This window comes from Sminthopsis crassicaudata, chromosome 2 (assembly GCF_048593235.1).
Source record: "Sminthopsis crassicaudata isolate SCR6 chromosome 2, ASM4859323v1, whole genome shotgun sequence".
Taxonomy (NCBI): Eukaryota; Metazoa; Chordata; class Mammalia; order Dasyuromorphia; family Dasyuridae; genus Sminthopsis; species Sminthopsis crassicaudata.
The window spans coordinates 246,486,560-246,505,489 of record NC_133618.1 but is presented as its reverse complement, the minus strand read 5'-3'; the positions used below and the strand labels follow the sequence as shown (position 1 = coordinate 246,505,489).

Here is an 18,930-nt window from a genome sequence, read left to right as displayed (position 1 = left end):
TGGAAATACAATCGATTGTATTATTTTATTGTGTATTTATAATGTTTATTATATAATTACAACTTATTTTTGCAATATGGAAGCTAAAACAATTATTCCCATAGATTTTTGAAATGAAAAGTAAAGTCAATTTTTTGCAAATAAAAAAGGTACTATCAGATGAATTTGGGCAATGATTACACTCTGATGAGAAACAATGTATATACTGAAAGGAATATATCTCTTTGTGATCCTGGGCACTTGTGATGCTCAACCTTTCATGTTATTTTCAAATTACTCATTTAACATTCATAAAGAAAGATTATTTTATCTCTACTAAGATCAAATATGATAAAAATTAAAGGCAATTAAATTATTAATATTTTTATCTAAAATAATTTTCAGATTATAATGATTTTTTTTAAGTTGCAGGCTTGAGGAAACCAATACCAAAATGAATAATAATAAAATAGTACTAAATACTAAAATAGTATAGTAAAATTAAAAAAATTAAAGGATTTTATAACTTGAATCTTGTTAGTAGCTTTTAATGTTAAACATTTCACTTCTTTTTTTAATTAATAATTTTATTTAGGCACTAATGATCAACATAGTAGATTTATAGACCACAATAAAAGAGAAGTTATATAACAGATAGAATATTGGATTCAAATCCTATCTCAGAGATATTTACTGTATATTATATACACTTAACTTAACTGAACTCTTATTTTCCTGCTTGGTAAAGTGCAGTTCTAAATCCAGAGTCTTATAAATGTTAAGTATAATAGCTTAAAACCTTGTTCAGTTGTTTCAACAGTGTTCGACTCTTTATGACACTAGTCAGTTCAGAATCCACTAACTGCACTGTTGTCTAGTTTACATTTCAACTTTTCTGCCAGAGTAGCATGAGAAGCTTTGTTGAACAATTTGCTAAACCTAGTTCAAATATATCTAAAATACTCCCCTACAAGTTTAATAACCTTATTTTAAAAAAAAAATTTATTTTCACATGACTTGTTCTTTTTTTTTTTTATTAATTTTATAATTATAACATTTTTTTTGCTTGTTCTTAATGAAGATATATTGGCTTTTTGTGATCTCTACTATCCTAGAATTTGGCCCAAAATCAAAACTGAACTCATAAAATATCCTCCACTGTTGAAGCGCTTTACTTTTATTAAAAACTGGGATCTTTGTCCTGCTGCAATCCTAGGGTTCCTATCCCCACTTTCTAAGATTTTTGAAAGACTACTATCAGTTTCTTAGCAATCATACAGTTATTTCAGTAGAAAAGAGATGATATAAGAGATAGAATACTGGACTTATACTAAAGAATTGGATAATTGTCTTAGATACTTATTAGCCATATGACATTGGAGAGGTTATTTAGTATTTCTGAGCCTCAGTTCCTTCATCTTCAAAATGGGATAGCCCATACTTTGTTACCTTATAGTAATCAAGTGAGAGAATGTGAGTTTAGTGCTTCACAAACCTCAAGGTCCTATAAAACGTTAGTTTATTATTATTACAATAGGAGGTAACTCATTTGGGTATGAGAAATGTATTTATATTATTGTGTGTACCAATTCACTATTAACCATTTTTTCTGTACTTTCAATTCCACAGATGACTCTCCTCATTAGAGAAAACAGAAGCAAAATCAGAATTGAAGAGCTAAATTCTTTGTATCGCTACTTAATTAATTAATCAAGAATTTATTTAGTATCCACTACAGGTCGGATATTCCTAAGTGCTTGGGATATAAAGACAAAACAAAACAGTTCCTACCTTCGAGGAGTTTACATTTTATTCAGAGAGGCAAACTTTTATCTATAGGCATTTAAAAATAAATACAAAATAGATATAAAGTTATAGGGTGGGTTCATTGGCAGCTGTGAAAGGACAGTTAATAAAAAGATGATGCTTGAGTTTAGTCTTGAATTAAATTAGAGATTCTAAGAGACTGAAGTGAAAAGAGATAGAATGTCAGGCATGAGGAATAGCAGGTAGGAAAGCAAAGAGGTGGGAGATAAAGTTATACATAAAAAACAGGAAGGCCAATTTGGTTAAATTGTAAAGTACTTGAATGGAAATAATATATAAGGATGGAAACTATGTTTAAATCAGGTTATACAGAGTTATGAATATCCAACAGAAGAGTTGATATTTTATCCTAGGAGTGATATAAGTAACATGGGCAGGCCTGCCTTTTAGAAAAATCAGTTTGGAAACTGTGTGCAGGATAGATTGGAGTAGAAAGTGGCTTGAGACAGGGAGAAATATTAGGAGGGTATTGCAATAGTTCAGTGACAATGATAAGAGACTGAATTAGGGTATTAACTATATCAAAAAAGAGAAAGGGACTGGTTGAGAGTTGTTGTGGGTATAGATAACAAGACTTGACGACTGATTATATCTATGGAATGAGGATGGGAAGTCAAAGATGAATGGAGATTTCCGACCTGGGTGACTGGAAGGATGGTTATACCCTCAAGAGAAATGGAAGTTTTCTGTTTTTGATGTGTTGAATTTAAGAGGTTAACAGGACAACCAAAGATGTCTAATAAGCAGTTGCTCATAGGGAGCTGGAGATTATGGGAAAGACTGGATATATGGATCTGATATTCATCTGCATAAATATGATAATTAAGTACATAGGAGTTGATGAGGATACCAAGCATAGGCTGTGGAGGGCTTGGGTTTAATTCATAAAAGGGCCAACACATGACAGCATGGTAATTGTGTGCCTTTGATACACACCCTAGAATATCAACAAACCTTTTTTTTCATTCTTATTGATGTAACAAATAGTTGTCTTAGTGTCTTCTAGCAATATGTTAGAGAGTAGAAAAATAAGGAGAGGAAAAAGGGTAGGAAAATGACAGCAGTACAAATAAAGCTATGAAAAGGGGAAAGGTTATGAGGCAGTTCTTAAACAAGGGGGGGTTAAATGGTATAAGTAGCAAGAAGTTGCTTGTCCTCCAAAAAATGACACTGTATAGCCACAAAGATATTTAGGAAAGAGATCATCCAGGGAAGGTCAGAGAAAAAAGAGAAAAGTAGTAAATTTTGGTGATTCCTGCTCAGATGTGCTGAGATAACTATATATATAACTCAAAAATAAGAGAGTGACTCATGTGAGCGCCAAAGAAACTACCAGAAGGAAGTTAAATAATTGTCTATGATTATGATGTCTTCAGCAGTAACTTGAATACCACAGTGACATAGACAGCATTTTTCCCATCTTGACCTTTTGAAAGCAGGGGATGCAGAAGACAAAAATTCATTTGCAAAGTGAATATTTGGATTTTTGTGTCATGGATTAAAATATTGCATTGACAAATACCCGACCAGAGATGAAGTATATCTAACAAAATCTTTTAATAGTAAATTATTTGCTGGGTCTTCTATAAATCCAACCAATAGTACTTGCAACTAAAAAGGATGACAGGGGTAAAATCTACCTAAACACATCCCCACAAGTTGTATGCCATATAAGAAGCTACAGTGAAGGCAAAATAGAAGTTGGGATACCAGAATGTTCACGGGAAGCAAAATCCAAACATAGGGTCAATATATAAAACCTATGGCTTCTAATGCCTATACACACGTAATTACACAAGTAATAAGCTCCAGGCCCCTGATCTGTTATTTCTGGAGCATATAACCTTTGAGCATTCAAGGAACTCACTTGAGCTCTGTGGCCCTACTTCATTCTGAAGCTCGAGTCCTAATTTACAAGGTAAGTTTTCTCTCTAGTTTATGACTGGTTTTCTTCTATGCTATCAGGAATCATGATTTTTGGAACCATGTCTACTTGAAGCCTGCTCCTCCAAATCACCTCTCTATCTCTGTCTCTCATGTAAGAAAATTTTAATATACACTAACATGAACAAAATTATAGTAAGTTAACTTTTTAAATTAGAATAAAGAAAATATTAAGCATATAATAATTAACAAAAAATAAATATAAAGAGGTAGAGAACAAGACAGTAGCAAAGGAAAGGACTTTTGCTAAAAAATCTTATACTTGTCTCTAGTCATTCTATCAGAGGAGTTAGTATTTTGTGCCATCGGGCTGTTTTTTTTGTTTGTTTGTTTGTTTTGTTTTGTTTTGTTTAATACATAAAGCAGTAATTTTTAAATCCAAAGGTCACTTAGCAGAAAATGTTGAGAAGTTTCATTATAGATAAAGCTAATGACAAAGTTCTTTATTAGAGCATTAATATAATCATAAGTATTCTTTGAGTCACCACTCTGCAATGAAGTCTTGTAGAAAATCAAAAGTATAATAAACATGATCCAGGTCCAAGAGTAAAGGAGCTGGAGGAAAATCTGAATTCAAATCTAACTTCAGACATGTATTAGCTTTGTGATCCTGGGCAGCTCTTATAAAATCTGTCTACCTGCCTCAGTTTCATTAATTATATAAAATGGGCATAAGAATAGTACCAATTTCTAGGGATTGTTAGGACAACCAAATGAAACAACATTTGTAAAGGGCTTAGCACAATAACTGATACCTAATAGATTTTTAATAAGTTTTCTGCTTCCTCTCTTCGTCTTTTTCTCTCTCCCTCTCTTCCTTCTCCTTCCCTCCCTTCCCATCTTCCTTCCTCTCTTCTTTCCTCAAGAACTCAGTCACCATTTTATTACAATGATGCAATTGGGGGAGGGGGGAGTATAGAAAAAGATTGATGTAAACACCAATTAAGGAAATCAAAGTTCTTTTCTAAAGAATATTCCAAAGACCAATAAAAATTATGCTAATTTTGTATCTGTTACTGATCTCTCACCATTAAGATGGAGAAACAGTTTTAACTGCAGATTTTTTGCAATGTAAATATGAGATATTAGCATTCCATAAATGCATCTCATTTTCTCCATGGCTTATAGCCTCAGTCACATATAATTTTCAATGAATATTTTTAAGAAGATTGAAGACTGGCCTGAATCAATCTTCCAAGTCTGATCAATGTTCTTATCCAAATGGAAAGACAAGATTCTATTAGCATGTCAGTTTCATTTTCATGAAATTAAAACTAATTAGCTAAATAGAACTTGCTTTTATGTTGGCTACCCAGGTTAAAATGAGAGTAAACTCATCAAGTTCTCCAAGTCTCTTCCCAGGCCTCTCCTATTAGCAAGATCTTTAGTTTCGTTTAAAATGGTTTACAGAAATTTAAAGCTAAAGGGATCTTAGAGACCAATAGTTGATTTCCCTTTCCATCACAACTCCTGTAACTGTTTAAAATAAGGAAGAAAATCCATCAAGGAAAGTCTAGGTTTTGTGATCGGATACCTATTCATCGAATTTTAATAAAAAAGTGTGGAGGGCTGGGACAACTAGATGGTGCAGTGGATAGAGCACCAGCTCTGAAATTCAGGAGGACCTGAGTTCAAAACCAGTCTCAAAACACTTAATATTTCTTAGCTGTGTGATCCCAGGGATGTCATTTAACACCAATTGCCTCAGGGAAAAAAAAAAAAAGATAGGGAACCAGTAGGGTGTAGTGGAAAGAAAGTTGGATTTCTACCCTGAGGACCTGAGTTTCAAACTTATATCTATTATTTAAAGTCTGTGTAATCTGGAGAATAGCTCTTATCATATGGTGCAAGATAAAGAGATTGAGCTACTTGGTCTTTAATATCTCTTTCTGTTCCAAGATCCTATTTTAGGAAAAAAGTAAAGCAAGACTTAAGTGGGAAACCCAGCATCTGGGGCAAATTCTGTTACATAGATAAGAATGGTGATGCTAACATAGAAAATGATCCAATCCAGGATCCAATCAGGTATGGACATATCTCATCTTTAAGTGAGGTCATTCATTGTCCAAGTAGTAGTGAGGGCCCTAGGATAGGGCCCTAGGAGAGGATATCATCATAAGAACCATAAAGAATACATGGTGAGGTACAAAAATGAAGCAATCTTTCTATGCCAGTCCTCAGGGCAAAGGTATAAGTTGCTGCTAGTTAAGTTCTGAATGAAGGGGAGGAAAGGAAATCATTTTAATTTATTTCAGTATTAAAAATGTTAATATCTAGTTACTTCAATGTGATTTCAACGAATATCTGATTATTTTAAATCAAATTCTGTTTGTTTTGATCCTCTACAATTCATATATGACTATTTTAATATAATAGTCATTTCTGTAACATGCCCTCCTGGCAGTTACTATTACCAAATAGACAATGGGCCTGCTTGCTTCCCCCGTGGCTACTTGCCATATGGTGGCCTGGGGAGAGGCTTTGCCCTATGCTTTCTGTTGAAGGACTATGCTTTTAAATTAGTGGGTGAAAAACCAACACATCCACCTGCCATTGTTATTGAGACAATGTTACTGGACATGACTGCTTATGTGTACCTTTATCCGGGAAGCTAGAATTGATCTAGAATTTTGAAAAGTGCAATAGAATTGTGGTAAATATAACTAGAATTGTGATACCCTACCTCACTGATATTTAATTGTTAACTAAAATTGTGATGTTTTACCTTGTTGACTTCCCACCTCAGTGTTGACATCCTACCTCATTGGCATCCAACCTCTTTGGCTTATTATCTGCTTTAGTATGACTTTAATGAATGGGTTGGACACTTGGCCACTGTTGAGCCTAGTTTTCATTGTCATACTTCTGTTTACTGATCTGCTGCTTTTTACCTCCTTGGGAATAACACTCTATCATCTCATGGATCAAGTGAAATATAGCTGGTGCTAAAAGTTTAGCTTGATGAGATGTACAGTTCCCGCAAAACAAGAGAAGGGAATTGTAAGGGTCCTTTAAATGGGCGGGCACAGCACAGCCGGAGATTGAGTGGCCCAGAAGTAATCTCTGTGGATATAGGACTGCCCTGTGGGTGGGATTCTGTCCACATTGAGATAGCTTTGTAATGGGTGATAGCTCTCTTGATGGTTGGCTGTGTGTGTGACCTCACAGGTCCTTTATAAGCCCATTGCAGACAGCAAGTCACTCTCTTTAACCTGGCTCCCTAGCCTGAGGTAGCCAAGCCAAGCTGATGGATAGCCCAGAGAGGTTAGGAGTTTGGTAGTGAACACGTGGGTCTTCAGACCAGGTGTTCACTAGGGAGTTAACAACTCAAGGCATTAAGTCAGGGCATTATGTGAGTAGGTATAATAAAGGCTTTTAAGATTACACGTGGCTGTTCTTGAGTGCGTACCAGTTATTAAACTATAGATTCAAGAAATCATGGCCAGAGACCTTTGAAGGCCTCAGAGGAGACCAGCCGGGTAGAGTTGACACTGCAAAGGTCAGTGGTCAAAGGTACTCTGTTGGGCCTAGGACAGACTGGTAATAGTAACTGCCAGGAGGGCATGTTACAATTTCAGTAAATGGAACACAAAAAAATTGAAAAGCTCTAAATTTTTATCAGATTCAACTCTAATTCACTCCCTAAAAGGAACAATTTAGAGCAATTACAGTATTTCACATGTGTAAAAATACACTGCCCTATGGTGGGGATCATAGGATTTTTTGTGGAGAGGAATCTTTAAAATAACCCAATCCAGCCCAATTAATTTACAGGTGAGGAAATTGAAGTCTGGAGAAAGAAAGTGCCTTGCGCAAGACATGCAGGTAGTAACAATATTATATTGGCAACAGGAAGTATTATGAGCAAAGAGATGGTTTGACTTCTAAGATTTGTAAATATTCCTCTATCCCAACTTCTTTTAGAGATCTTTTTTTATTTTAGTGCTTAGGAAATTATTGAACAGACAAGTGTTCTATCAAGGTCTTATTTTCCTTTCTTTCAGAATATAACCTACATCATAATCTTATCCATAAATATATTAGCTACTAACAGAATTCTACTACATAAGCTTTAAAAATAAAATTATTTTCTGATTCAAAGGCATTGTGGTTTGTAAGCTGTCCTTGGAGTCAGGAAGACCTGGGTTAAACCCTTGACCAAAAAATATAATGAATCCCACATCGTGGGCAGTTCAAAAAATATTTCAGTGACCCTATTCAACTCTCTATAACTACAGCAGGTAATAACTTTCTTTTGTAGAGGAAGGTTGCTCTTTGAGAATTTTCTGAATCAATTTACTCACAGATCCTGCTTCGTAGGGCTTTTTTATTACCCATTTATTTAAAAAAAAAAAAAAAAAAAAAGTATCTTTCTCTAAAATCCTCTTCCAATGGATTGACCCAGGATACTAAATATCTGGCAAATTCTGGCAGTGCTTAAGAAAATAGAAAAATCAAATATGGTCCCAGAGTTGGATTATATATCTACAAAATCAACCAGGTTAAGTTCTTAGAACTACAAGTTGAACATTTGGGAAGAGGGTTGGCACTACAAGTCATGAAAACTTTCACCAAAGCATAAATGTGTAAGAGTGGAAGTAGTACACATATTGATGAAATTGTAGAACTTTGCAAAAAGGAAGCATGAAAATTCTTTTGATGAGGTTTATTTGGAGCATGAATATATCCCAAATTCCTGGCCACCAAGATCAAACAAGATATCTCCAAAAATAAAAAGTTCCATTTCATGCTGTAAAATGGGAGATGGCAAAGCATTGACTTCTTTCTTTCTTTTTTTAAGAAAAAACAAATTGAGTGGAATATGATATTCATGACCCTGTTTTCTCTCCAGAAAACCACTTCTTCATAGTCTTAGATTACACTTAAAGAGTGCTTTAAGCTTTTACAAAGTCTTTTCCTCCCAACCCTGTAAGTTTGATAAGTAACAACCAAACAGCATTATCTAACAATTTCTTAGAGTTAAGCATTAAAAACTGATTTAGTAATCTTAATTCTATCAATGTAAAACATTATCTCTTTTTTCTTACAACACTCTCATTGTGATGTATAGTTGATAAAGCCAATAAGCCTACCTCAAATGCTGGATGTGTGACCCTGGACAAGTCACTTACCCTCTCAGTGTTCTAGGCCACTTTCTAAAACTAAAAACTTTCTTTAAGAAAAAAAAAAAAAAAAAGTGCTGACCTGCATTGATAGGAGTTTACACTTTCAGGATTTCCCTACGCAAAAGAAATCATAATTGAAGCTCCTTAATCTTGTGTAAACACATATCAGTTTCCTAGATTTTTCTTTAACTGTACATATTTTCTGACTCCTTTATTGATTTTTATTTCCAGATTTTTACCATAAATAATTTATTAGGCATATGTAACAATTACCATACTCCATTCCAAATTTTAGGTTGATACAATCTAAGAACTGTACTCTTTTAAAAATCAGAAATAATTTGAATAATATAATCTCGATTTATTTGCAATTATGAAATGTGCTAGCTGGATACAATACGTTTCTCTTCCTCCTAAAAAGGATATTTTTTTCAGTATTGCTTTACTACAACTTCCCAATAACTACTTTTACAGAGAGCTCACACTTTTCTAGCATACCTTTAATTTCCCAATAGCTGGTCTTCTTAATTTGGATTCCACAAACATCATGTTCACTGAAGTGGGAATCCCTGCCATCTCCTTTAAGATTCCTATTTTATACTATCATTCTGGATTAGATTATAAACTCCTTTTGCTTCCTCAGCAATTAAAACAGTGTCTGGCACATAGTAGGAATTTAATAAATACTTATTTCCTATAACCTATAAGAATAATGATGCAAAAATTTAAACATTAGCTAAAAGTCTATCCGCTGCATGAGAAACTTTCCAAGGATTTATTGATAGACAATTGATACAAGTAATAGCATTGCATTGCATCTATATAAAGGGCTCTTTCAGCAGATGCTTGAGTAAACCATCTATCCTCTAAAGAGGAACCCAGATGATCTGTGTTCTAGTCTCAGCTCCTACACCTTTGTGATCTTCGGCAGTTCACATTCTCTCCTTCAGCCCCAGTTTCCGTTTCTTTAAACTGAGATGGAATGGACCAGAAGGTTTTTTAAGGATCTCTCCAAATTTTAACCTTCCCTAATTATCTGATTAAAGAAAGCATTTTGATTTCCTTTGGTGTTGAGCCAGAGTTTGACTCCGTTCGGGTTTATCCAAATTACTTCCCCCCAGTTTCTGAACTACTGGGTCTAATTCAGACTCACCAGCATCAGGAACAACCGAAGGCTCCACATGCTTTGAGGGATAGAGAGCATCCCCTGAGAGAATTCCGAGGACGGATGGTGGTACAGAGTAGTCTGCCTAATAAAGCAGCCTTGATTTTACTGCCAGCCCTCTACAAACGGCTTCCTCCGCCCTTCTCCTCCCCTTTTCTCACACCCTGTGTTTTCTCATTCTTGACCTAGGTGCAGCCCTATCTGTTGCTCGATCTTGCATTATGCTCCTTCTCTCCCTAGCAGCTCTTTGTTTGCTGTATGACCACAGCAAATAAACTAAACAGGTGTTGTCTTTTTTTTTTTTTTTTTTCGTGAAGGTGGGGCGACGAGTTTGAGCCCATCAAATTTAGCATTCCTCTTCCGTCTAAAAATGTGGGGCACTCAATTTTCAGAGAAACATTCTGTATGTGCTTCACGTATAATCATTTCCATGCTAAATCTTTTGTGAAAGAGGAAAATTTTTCTTTCAAATCTAAAAAAAAATTACAGTTGCCATTCTTTTAGTTCAATGGCAGTTATGTTTTCAAGATAGGCTATTTCCATGCGTATTAGTTCCTGTGACACATAAACTTCCATAAACAAATTCTCTGAAAAAAGAGTCCAAAAGAAAAGTTCTTTTAATTTTGCATTTCCAAAGCACTTGTGGAGTTAATTAAGGGAAGAAGATTCAGATACCTTTTACCATTCAAAGTAAGTCTCATATTAGCCTAATGCAAGACAGCTGCGGTTGTAGTATATGACGTTTCAATTTACTGAGCAAATCACTTGTTCTCCATGAGTTTTGTTACCCAATCTTTAAACGAGGGGTTTCGACTGGATCAAAGGTTCTTTATCTGTGTGCGGGTGCGCGTACTTAATGTATTCTTTTGCTAGTGTGGTAAAGCCTATGGACCCCATTTCAGAATGTTTTTAAATGCATAAAAAATGTATGGGATTACAAAGGAAACTAATCATTATAAAATAGCATTTTTTTCATTACAAATTTAATTTTTTTAAACACTTCATGGATGTTAGTTAAGAACTGTTAGACTAGATAATTCTCAAAGTTCCTTCCAATTTATACACTGATTCTACACTTAAAACAAGATTCCTTGTAAGGAAGAAAAAGCATTGATCTAATATTCAGGAAATCTGACTCTACTTCTAGCTTTGCAACTATTTATTAATCTGCGTGACTTTTAAGAAGTTCACTTTCCTTCTCTTGACTTCATTTCCCCCATCTGTAAAAGGAACAGCATGGATTAGATTTCTAGAATTCTATCCAACTCTGACATAGATTTTTTTTTTTTTAAAGCTCCATTTGACTCCCTTTTTTTCAATTGCTGCGGAGTAGGGGGCTATTAGTAAATGGACCTTTCTATCCACCAGGAAAAGAAACATTTCTAAAATAAACACTTAGAATAGCAATGAATAATTTTAAATAATTCTAGTTGTATTTCTACTTTCATATTACAAACCATAGTTAATATTTCTTTGGTTGAAGGAAGATGTGTTTAAATGATCATATTTACCTTAATGGAGATAAAGTATTCAAACTTTGAGTCTGCTTGATATAGTAAAAAAAAAAAAAAAAAAAAAAAAAAAAAAAAAAAAAAAAAAAACAGGCCATTTACTAATCCCTTAAGTGAGTTATTTAACCTGAGTCTATCTTCTCCTCTGTAAAATAGGGTTAACAATACATGTAAGTACTTTCTTCATAGTGGTGTCTGAAGAAAAAATGAAATAATGTATCTAAAGGCTCCTGCCAAACTTTAAGTGATATAAATGCTACCATCATAGGATCATAGAGTTGAAAGGGACTTAGGCTATTTTTTCCAAATAGTTCATTTTATAGATGAGAAAACTGAGACCTAGATCACTTATTATATTTAAGACTATTCATAATTCAAATTAACCTTCCTTAACAAATTCAAATTAGATATTATTGTACTTCCAAAAAGGTAGGTATACTTTTTTAAAATGTTATTTCATCAGCCACAAGGTGGCAACTTTCAAAAAGCAAAGTTTTGCAGAGAATTTAAATAACAGATCAGGGAAAAGCTTTGTAGAATTAAGAGATTCTGAGCTACAAGGGACTTTAAATATATTATCCAATGACTTCATTTTATATGTGAAGAAACTGAGGTCAAGAGAAATGAAGTCATTTCCTCCAGTGTAACAAAGATAGTAATATATCTAGAATCTGCTCCCAAATTTTCTGATTCTAGTGGGTTTTCCCAATATGTCATTTAGAACAGAAAAATACTTTAATGATTAAAAAGATATTTTAAAAGCAATTATTTTTCAGAGACTTAAATTTGTGTGTTTTTGTTCTCCATGGATTTTCAATATTGTGTACAGAGTATAACTGAAATAAATAAAAGAATTATTAAGGAAGAGGTTAGATAGCCCGCTTCTATAGTGCACTCAATCAGCACAACTGATTGACTTTTCCCAGTAAGGCTAAACAAACCAGGGTCAGAGATAATAGAATTGAAGGCCATGAAGGCTCTTTTTTGAGATTATGAATTTCTTTGACAGTCTGGTGAAACCTATGGGACTCTCTTAGAATGGCAGTTTTAAAGGCATAAAAAAAAAAAAAATACACAGGCTTAGAAAGAAACTAATTGGGGGCATCTAGGCGGTGTAGTGGATAGAAAGCACCATCTCTGAAATCAGGAAGACCTGAGTTCAAATGTGATCTCGCTTAACACTTCCCAGCTGTGTGACTCTGGGCAAATCACTTAACCCCAATTGCCTAAGAAAAAAAAAATCTAATTGTACTGAAATAGCAAAATGTTTTAAATGTTCGTAGATGTTAATATTAAGAACTCTTTAACTTAGTTGCTAGCTATTATCTGAAGTTACATATTAGTAAGGCTGGAATGCCAAATCAAGGATGTATTGAAATGTTGAAATTACTCATTTAAAATTAAGAACCTATTTTATACAATATGCTGGACCTAAAATAACTATAAAGTTTAGATAAGATCAAGGCCTTTTTATCGCTTATAACATAGTAGGGAATGAAGGATAAAGTTGTAACTTTAATATACATCACCTGCTAAGTGCTTTTGAGTTATGAAACAAAGAGCTATATGAGTTCACAGAGAAGAGTTGTCACCAATGAGGGATAGTGTGTATGTGTGCTAGAGAATCAAGGAAGGCTTCATAAAAAAAGATGACCCTTTAATTCAGTTTTAAAAGATAGGTATGAATTCATGCAATGGAGTCCAGATTAGATAGGGAGGAAAATAAAATCAGATAGGAGATAGGGGAATAGGAGAATAGGAAAGAATCAAAAGATAGGTGATTAGAACCAGGATCAGGCCTAAAAAGAGTAAAGGAATGATAAGGTCACATAACTATAACAAGACAGAAGACTCCATTGCATATTTTTAAAGTGGGTCCTACTCTATGAGGTATATGGTATAAACTGGTGAATTGATGGAAGAGACTGAGCATGGAAGTAGCTGAATTTAAGGTCAGGGAGCTGTAAGACCAGGCTTTCAAAGGGTTATTAGGTGCATTTTTTTTTTCTTTTAAAATTTTTCAATAGTATTTTTTCTAAATATAATTTTCAACATTCATTTTTGTAATACTTCATATTCCAAATTTTTCTCCCTTACCTCCCCCCTCCACAAGATATCAAGTGATATGATGTAAGTTAAATATGGTGCATTAAAGTTAAGGGTGAAGGATGGGGTAGACCAAATATAAACCTGTGGACCAGATGTTGAAATCATCTATGAAAAGATAATACGCTGCATGTGAGTAAACAGGCAAAAAGAATGAGAAAAGGTAGCATAATGTGTCAGTATGGGCATTGTTTTGCTTTTCTATTTAGTTCCAATTTATAAATATCTTTAGATTTGATCAGAAATAATTTAATGCAATAGCTACAGTTGGTGCTCTTTGAAATGTGAAGTAAGAGTCGCCACCTTCTGGTTAACAAAAATAGTAACATCAAAAAAAATTACAAAAACAAATACATTCATTTACAGATATGTATGTGTGTATATGTATATTTATATAGAACCCCGAATAACTGTTCAATCTCTTTGTGCCTGACACTAATTTCCACCTGATGTTTCCTACCCTAATGAAATGAGGTTTAGAGATTTGACAGTAGACAAGGACAAACAGATTGACAGATAGATGACAGTGCAGAAGCAGAAACCAAATTCTATCTAATACATATTAGTTGTGTGACCAAGGGCAAGCTTTAAGCTTCAAGAGTTTGCCTTAAACAAAGCTTTGGACACAGCTGCAATCTTTCTCGAGAGGAAGTACCCATACCAATGAAATCAGAGATTATTCACTCACACATAAAACTTCATTATTTTATTACTTCTCCAGCACTTTCAAAGGTGTAGTTACATCGTGGTTATTTGTTCTTCCATGCAGAGTAAAAATCTTCCACACAGCATGTTGTTTAAAAGGCTGCTTCCTTCTCTTCTGCCTCCCCTACCCTAACCTCCCCCCCCCCCAAAAAAAAACCCACAGATTGGTCAACTTTCTGGTAATTCACTTCCCTTTACTTAATGGTCTGATTTTCAGTTAAGAAGACAGCTCACTATTTACCATCTGAGTGGCATAGTAATAGTGGGCTGGACTTCAGAGTGAGGAAATTTTAAAGAGGTATCCTATCTCAGACATTTATTAGATAACTGGCCACTTGTGGTTTCTCCTCCATAAAATGGAGACAATAATAGCATCCACCTTATAGGGCTTTTATGAAGTTATAATGAAATAACATATTCAAAGCATTCTGCAAACCTTAAAACATCATATAATGCCAGCTGGTATCATTGAGTCCGTCCATAAAATCTTCCTACTTTTTCTTGGATCATCCAGAGGCTTGCAATTTGCTGATAGAGCCTTTGATAATCTGGAGTGACCTCCACACATGATAAATCACCAGAGAAGGATTGTAGGAAAGAATATTTCCCACTTACCCTTGGGGAGGAGGAGATATACATTGATTAAATAATAATATAATAAAGCCTTTTATAGGGTTTTTGATGAAACAATTAAGAAATTCAATAAATTATATTTAAGAATGTGCCTAAAATGTCCACCCCCTTTGACCCAGAGGTCTGGCATATACTGTAAGGATGTGAAAGATAAAAGGGAAACAAAAGGCTTCAATACACCTAAATATTTGTAGCAGCACTTTTGGTAGTAGTAAAGAATTGGAAACAAAGTAGAAAACTAAAAACTGGAAAATATTGTGATACATGTGTAACAGAATATTACTGCTCCAAAAGAAATAGTGAATATGAATATAGAGAAACAAAGGTTCCTGTGTAGGAAAATTTATATGAACTGACAAAAGAAAGCAGAATCAGGACAATAAAAACACAATGACTGCAATAATGTAAACAAAATTACAACAATTGAAATGATTGTTGTGTAATCATAATGATCAGTCTTTAGCTTCAAAAAAAATAGAAGAAAATGCTTCTTCGTGGAAATGGAGAACTATGTAAGCATATACCATCACACTCAAATGATAATGTTGGTTAATTTTTCAGGGCTGTTTTGTTCTTTGCCATGATAGTTCTTGTGAGTGGACAGTAAGAAAAACATTATGAAATGTGATAACAAAAGATCTCAAAGTAATTTTTTTAATTTTAAAAGAAACTCCATAAAATTAGAATTTGGAATGCCAGATAATTTCCTCAGATATTCTCTGAATTGCCAAGCAAAACAAAGTAACCCACTGAAGAAGGAAATGAAATACCATATAAAACAAACTGAAAAACCCACCTTGAATAAGCATGATTTTCTGTTTTATTTAAAAGCAGAGGCCCACAGAGTCACATATTCTGTTTATTTTATTCACTCTCATATGCTAAGGCAAGCATACAACAATTATGTTAACAAATAATTCAAGCATGCTGAGTGTTTTCATGCTGTTGGATAGTGCCCTGCACAACTGTTTCTTAATAAGAAGTACTGCTTCTGTTATTTTCTTAGGAATGTACCTCTAATAGTAATATATATGTAACTTCAGAGTTAATATGTGCATAAGGCAAATTAAGACATTAATAATAAACAAGAAAAATTAATATCCATGGAAATTCTTGTTTTCCTTGCAAATTAAAAGGCTCAAGAACTATGATATTTTCTTCCCTCAAGCTATTATACTACCAAAAGACAACTTTCCACTGGCTACTGTGCTGCCAAGTATCACAATTGCTCAATTACATACCATTCTCAATTTGGTTTTGGAACTCTAAACTCTCCAGATGACATTTTCATGGCAGATGTTGGGTAGCAATCTATGATCGTGCAATCATCTTATTGTACAAAAGTCTGCTTAAGTATATTACCCTGGTATTCAGAACTTAAAAACTTAGAAACTTCTTGAAATATCTTAAAGGGCAATTGAGTCTAATTTCTTCTTCAACCTAAAATCTCAGCTGTTATTACTAGAACTGCTATACTAAGTTGTTAAATCACTGGGCTTTTTTTTTTCCTTTTCTTTTCTTTTCTTTTTTTTTTTTTTTGTTTTAAGTTTAATTCAATAAAGGGGATTCTTCCAAATAAATAAATGCTAGTTGATTATTTCTGTCTTTTATAACCTATTGCTTTACAATATCTATTACAATTGTAATTGTATTATAATTTTCATTAATTGTATATATTTGCTCCTACAATATTCATTAATCTAAGCTTGTTGCTCATGTTGGGCAGCAATTTGGACAGTCTAAGTGACATCAGGCCAGGTTCTACAATCACAACAACCATTCTCTGAAAATGTGTTATTTCTTGAAGTAAATAGACTAAAAAAAAAAAAAAAAAAAAAAAAAAAAAACAGGTTCAGGACAGTGGGCAGTTATTTTGATAAAATACAGGAATTAGCTAATGTAATTTGTAAGAATGTTTATATATATATATATATATATATATATATATATATATATATATATATATATATATATATATATATATATAACGGCAAGGGTCTTACCTCATCTGGGGTGAGCAATACAATGCATGTGTCAGATTTAACATCTATGATTTGCCCCATCATAAATAAGTGATGGGCATTTTACCTATGGGGTCAAATCTGTTATCAACTATGGGGGGGAAAAAAAAAGAGAAAAAGACTATTCACCAGAGGATCTTAATATATCAAAATAATATGGAAAATAAAAGCAATGTGAGGGAGGAAATGCAAAGGTGAAGTAAAACCTATCACCTTCAAAAATGCTGTTTGGATATATTAATATTTCCCCCCCACACCTCTCCATTACATATTTATTTTTTGAAAAGCAATAGCTCTTAAGCTAGAAATCAATGTGTTTGCAGTTCAACTATATAAAATGAGTAAAAATAAATTAAGAAATCTATATTCAAACTAATCCAGGCTCTCAAAATCACCACCCACGTCCTTCGCTAGTAGGAAAGGTGGCAACTAAATTTTAGTCATTTAGTTCATTGCAAGCAGCCACCATCATAGCATGCTTGTTGAGATTTTAGTTATGATATCACACAGTAACGTACTATTTGTCTCTAGCAAAGAACATAAAATAACACTTAAAAACCTGAGCAAAAAACTATGACAGGTTATAGTTCTATAAGTTGCAACTTTATATGCAGAAAACTGTTTTTAGGCTATTGAATTATATACATAGATGGGACACATCTATGAGCAGCAATGTAAGAGAAAGGATACATGGCATAAAGTTGCATATTTGCATAGGAAACCTTAAATGTGAACAACAATAAAGGCAGACAAACCATGCAATACATTTTCCATGTATAATGCATATATTAATACAAAATACCACAGTATGTTTCAGTTTACGAGTGTTAAAAATAGGACTTAGTAATATATATATATATAACATTATTTTTTCTTTTTTTGGACAAAATAGATACAGGAATTATTAGATGGGGAGAGTTTCTCTAACCAGTTGTTATGGAGAATAAAGATTTTAAGAGAAGCAACCTAAGAAGGTACTTGAATTTAAAGAAAAATGTATCTTCAAAATAAAAGTTTAGGATGGTCAAGTAATTTTAAATTAACTTTAAAATTTAATATTGGCACATTATTTTGTTATAAATATATGTGGTCCTTTGAAATTTCCATTTGTCACTTATATAACTATTTAAAAGACATTTAATCTACAGGAGAGGTTCAGAAAGCATGAAGATGAAGTCTTTTGTATTTGGTTTTTAAAGTACAAGTTTCCAATCAACTTTTATCATAACCTTGACAGATAAAGATTAAAAAGAAAAAACATATGATCAAATAGATTAACCATTTAGACTAAAATAAACAGCCATAAAAGTGTACTATTTTTCAAGGAGTAAACAACCAAGAATTTTGAAGCATATGAAAATTAACAATAAGCTGAATAACACAACTAGAAGTATAAATAAGTGTTATTAATCACGATTCACACAAGGAGAGGCAGGACAAGCTGGGTGCTCTATGAGAAGAGCTGGAGGTGTCAGGGGCAGCCTTTAGCATAGCCTTCTTCAGCTCCCACTCCTTCAGCTATCCTCCCTTTCCCCCAAATATAATTGTGCTCTTGCAACCCAAACAGGATAGTATTATGCTTGTCTTTAATAAATTATATTGAAGAAGTTCTGTAGAATTCAGCTTTCAGACCTATAACTTAAAGTCTGCCACATTCAGTGTGGTTCCATATTGATACTACTGATAAAGCAAATTCAAATCCTAAAAGTATTTTCCTCATGATGTCTCCCTTCAAAGACAACCTGACTTTCCAGAAATTTCTTGCATACCAAATGTTTCATCCCAACCCTCTACCAAAATAAAATCATATTCAAACAATTTTCATCTAGAACAAAAAAAAAGTTCTGTGAAATATGTACATTTAGAAACTGGTTTTATTTTAAACCAAGTTTTAAATTTCTCAAAAAAGGATC

At 33.5% G+C, this 18,930-nt stretch overlaps 1 protein-coding gene across 2 annotated transcripts in view; it reads right to left on the bottom strand.

Annotated features, from left to right (window-relative positions):
• Positions 1-10,193, bottom strand: part of CDH26 (cadherin 26) — a 57,186-nt gene extending 46,993 nt beyond the window's left edge. The window contains exon 1 of one of the 2 annotated variants that reach the window (XM_074288740.1): positions 10,030-10,193. In XM_074288740.1, coding sequence (XP_074144841.1) covers positions 10,030-10,080 — 51 coding nt within the window. In that variant the 5' untranslated portion in view covers positions 10,081-10,193. The remainder of the gene's footprint in view (positions 1-10,029) is intronic. The other variant, XM_074288741.1, reaches the window with a different exon arrangement.
• Between the last annotated feature and the right edge of the window lie 8,737 nt (positions 10,194-18,930).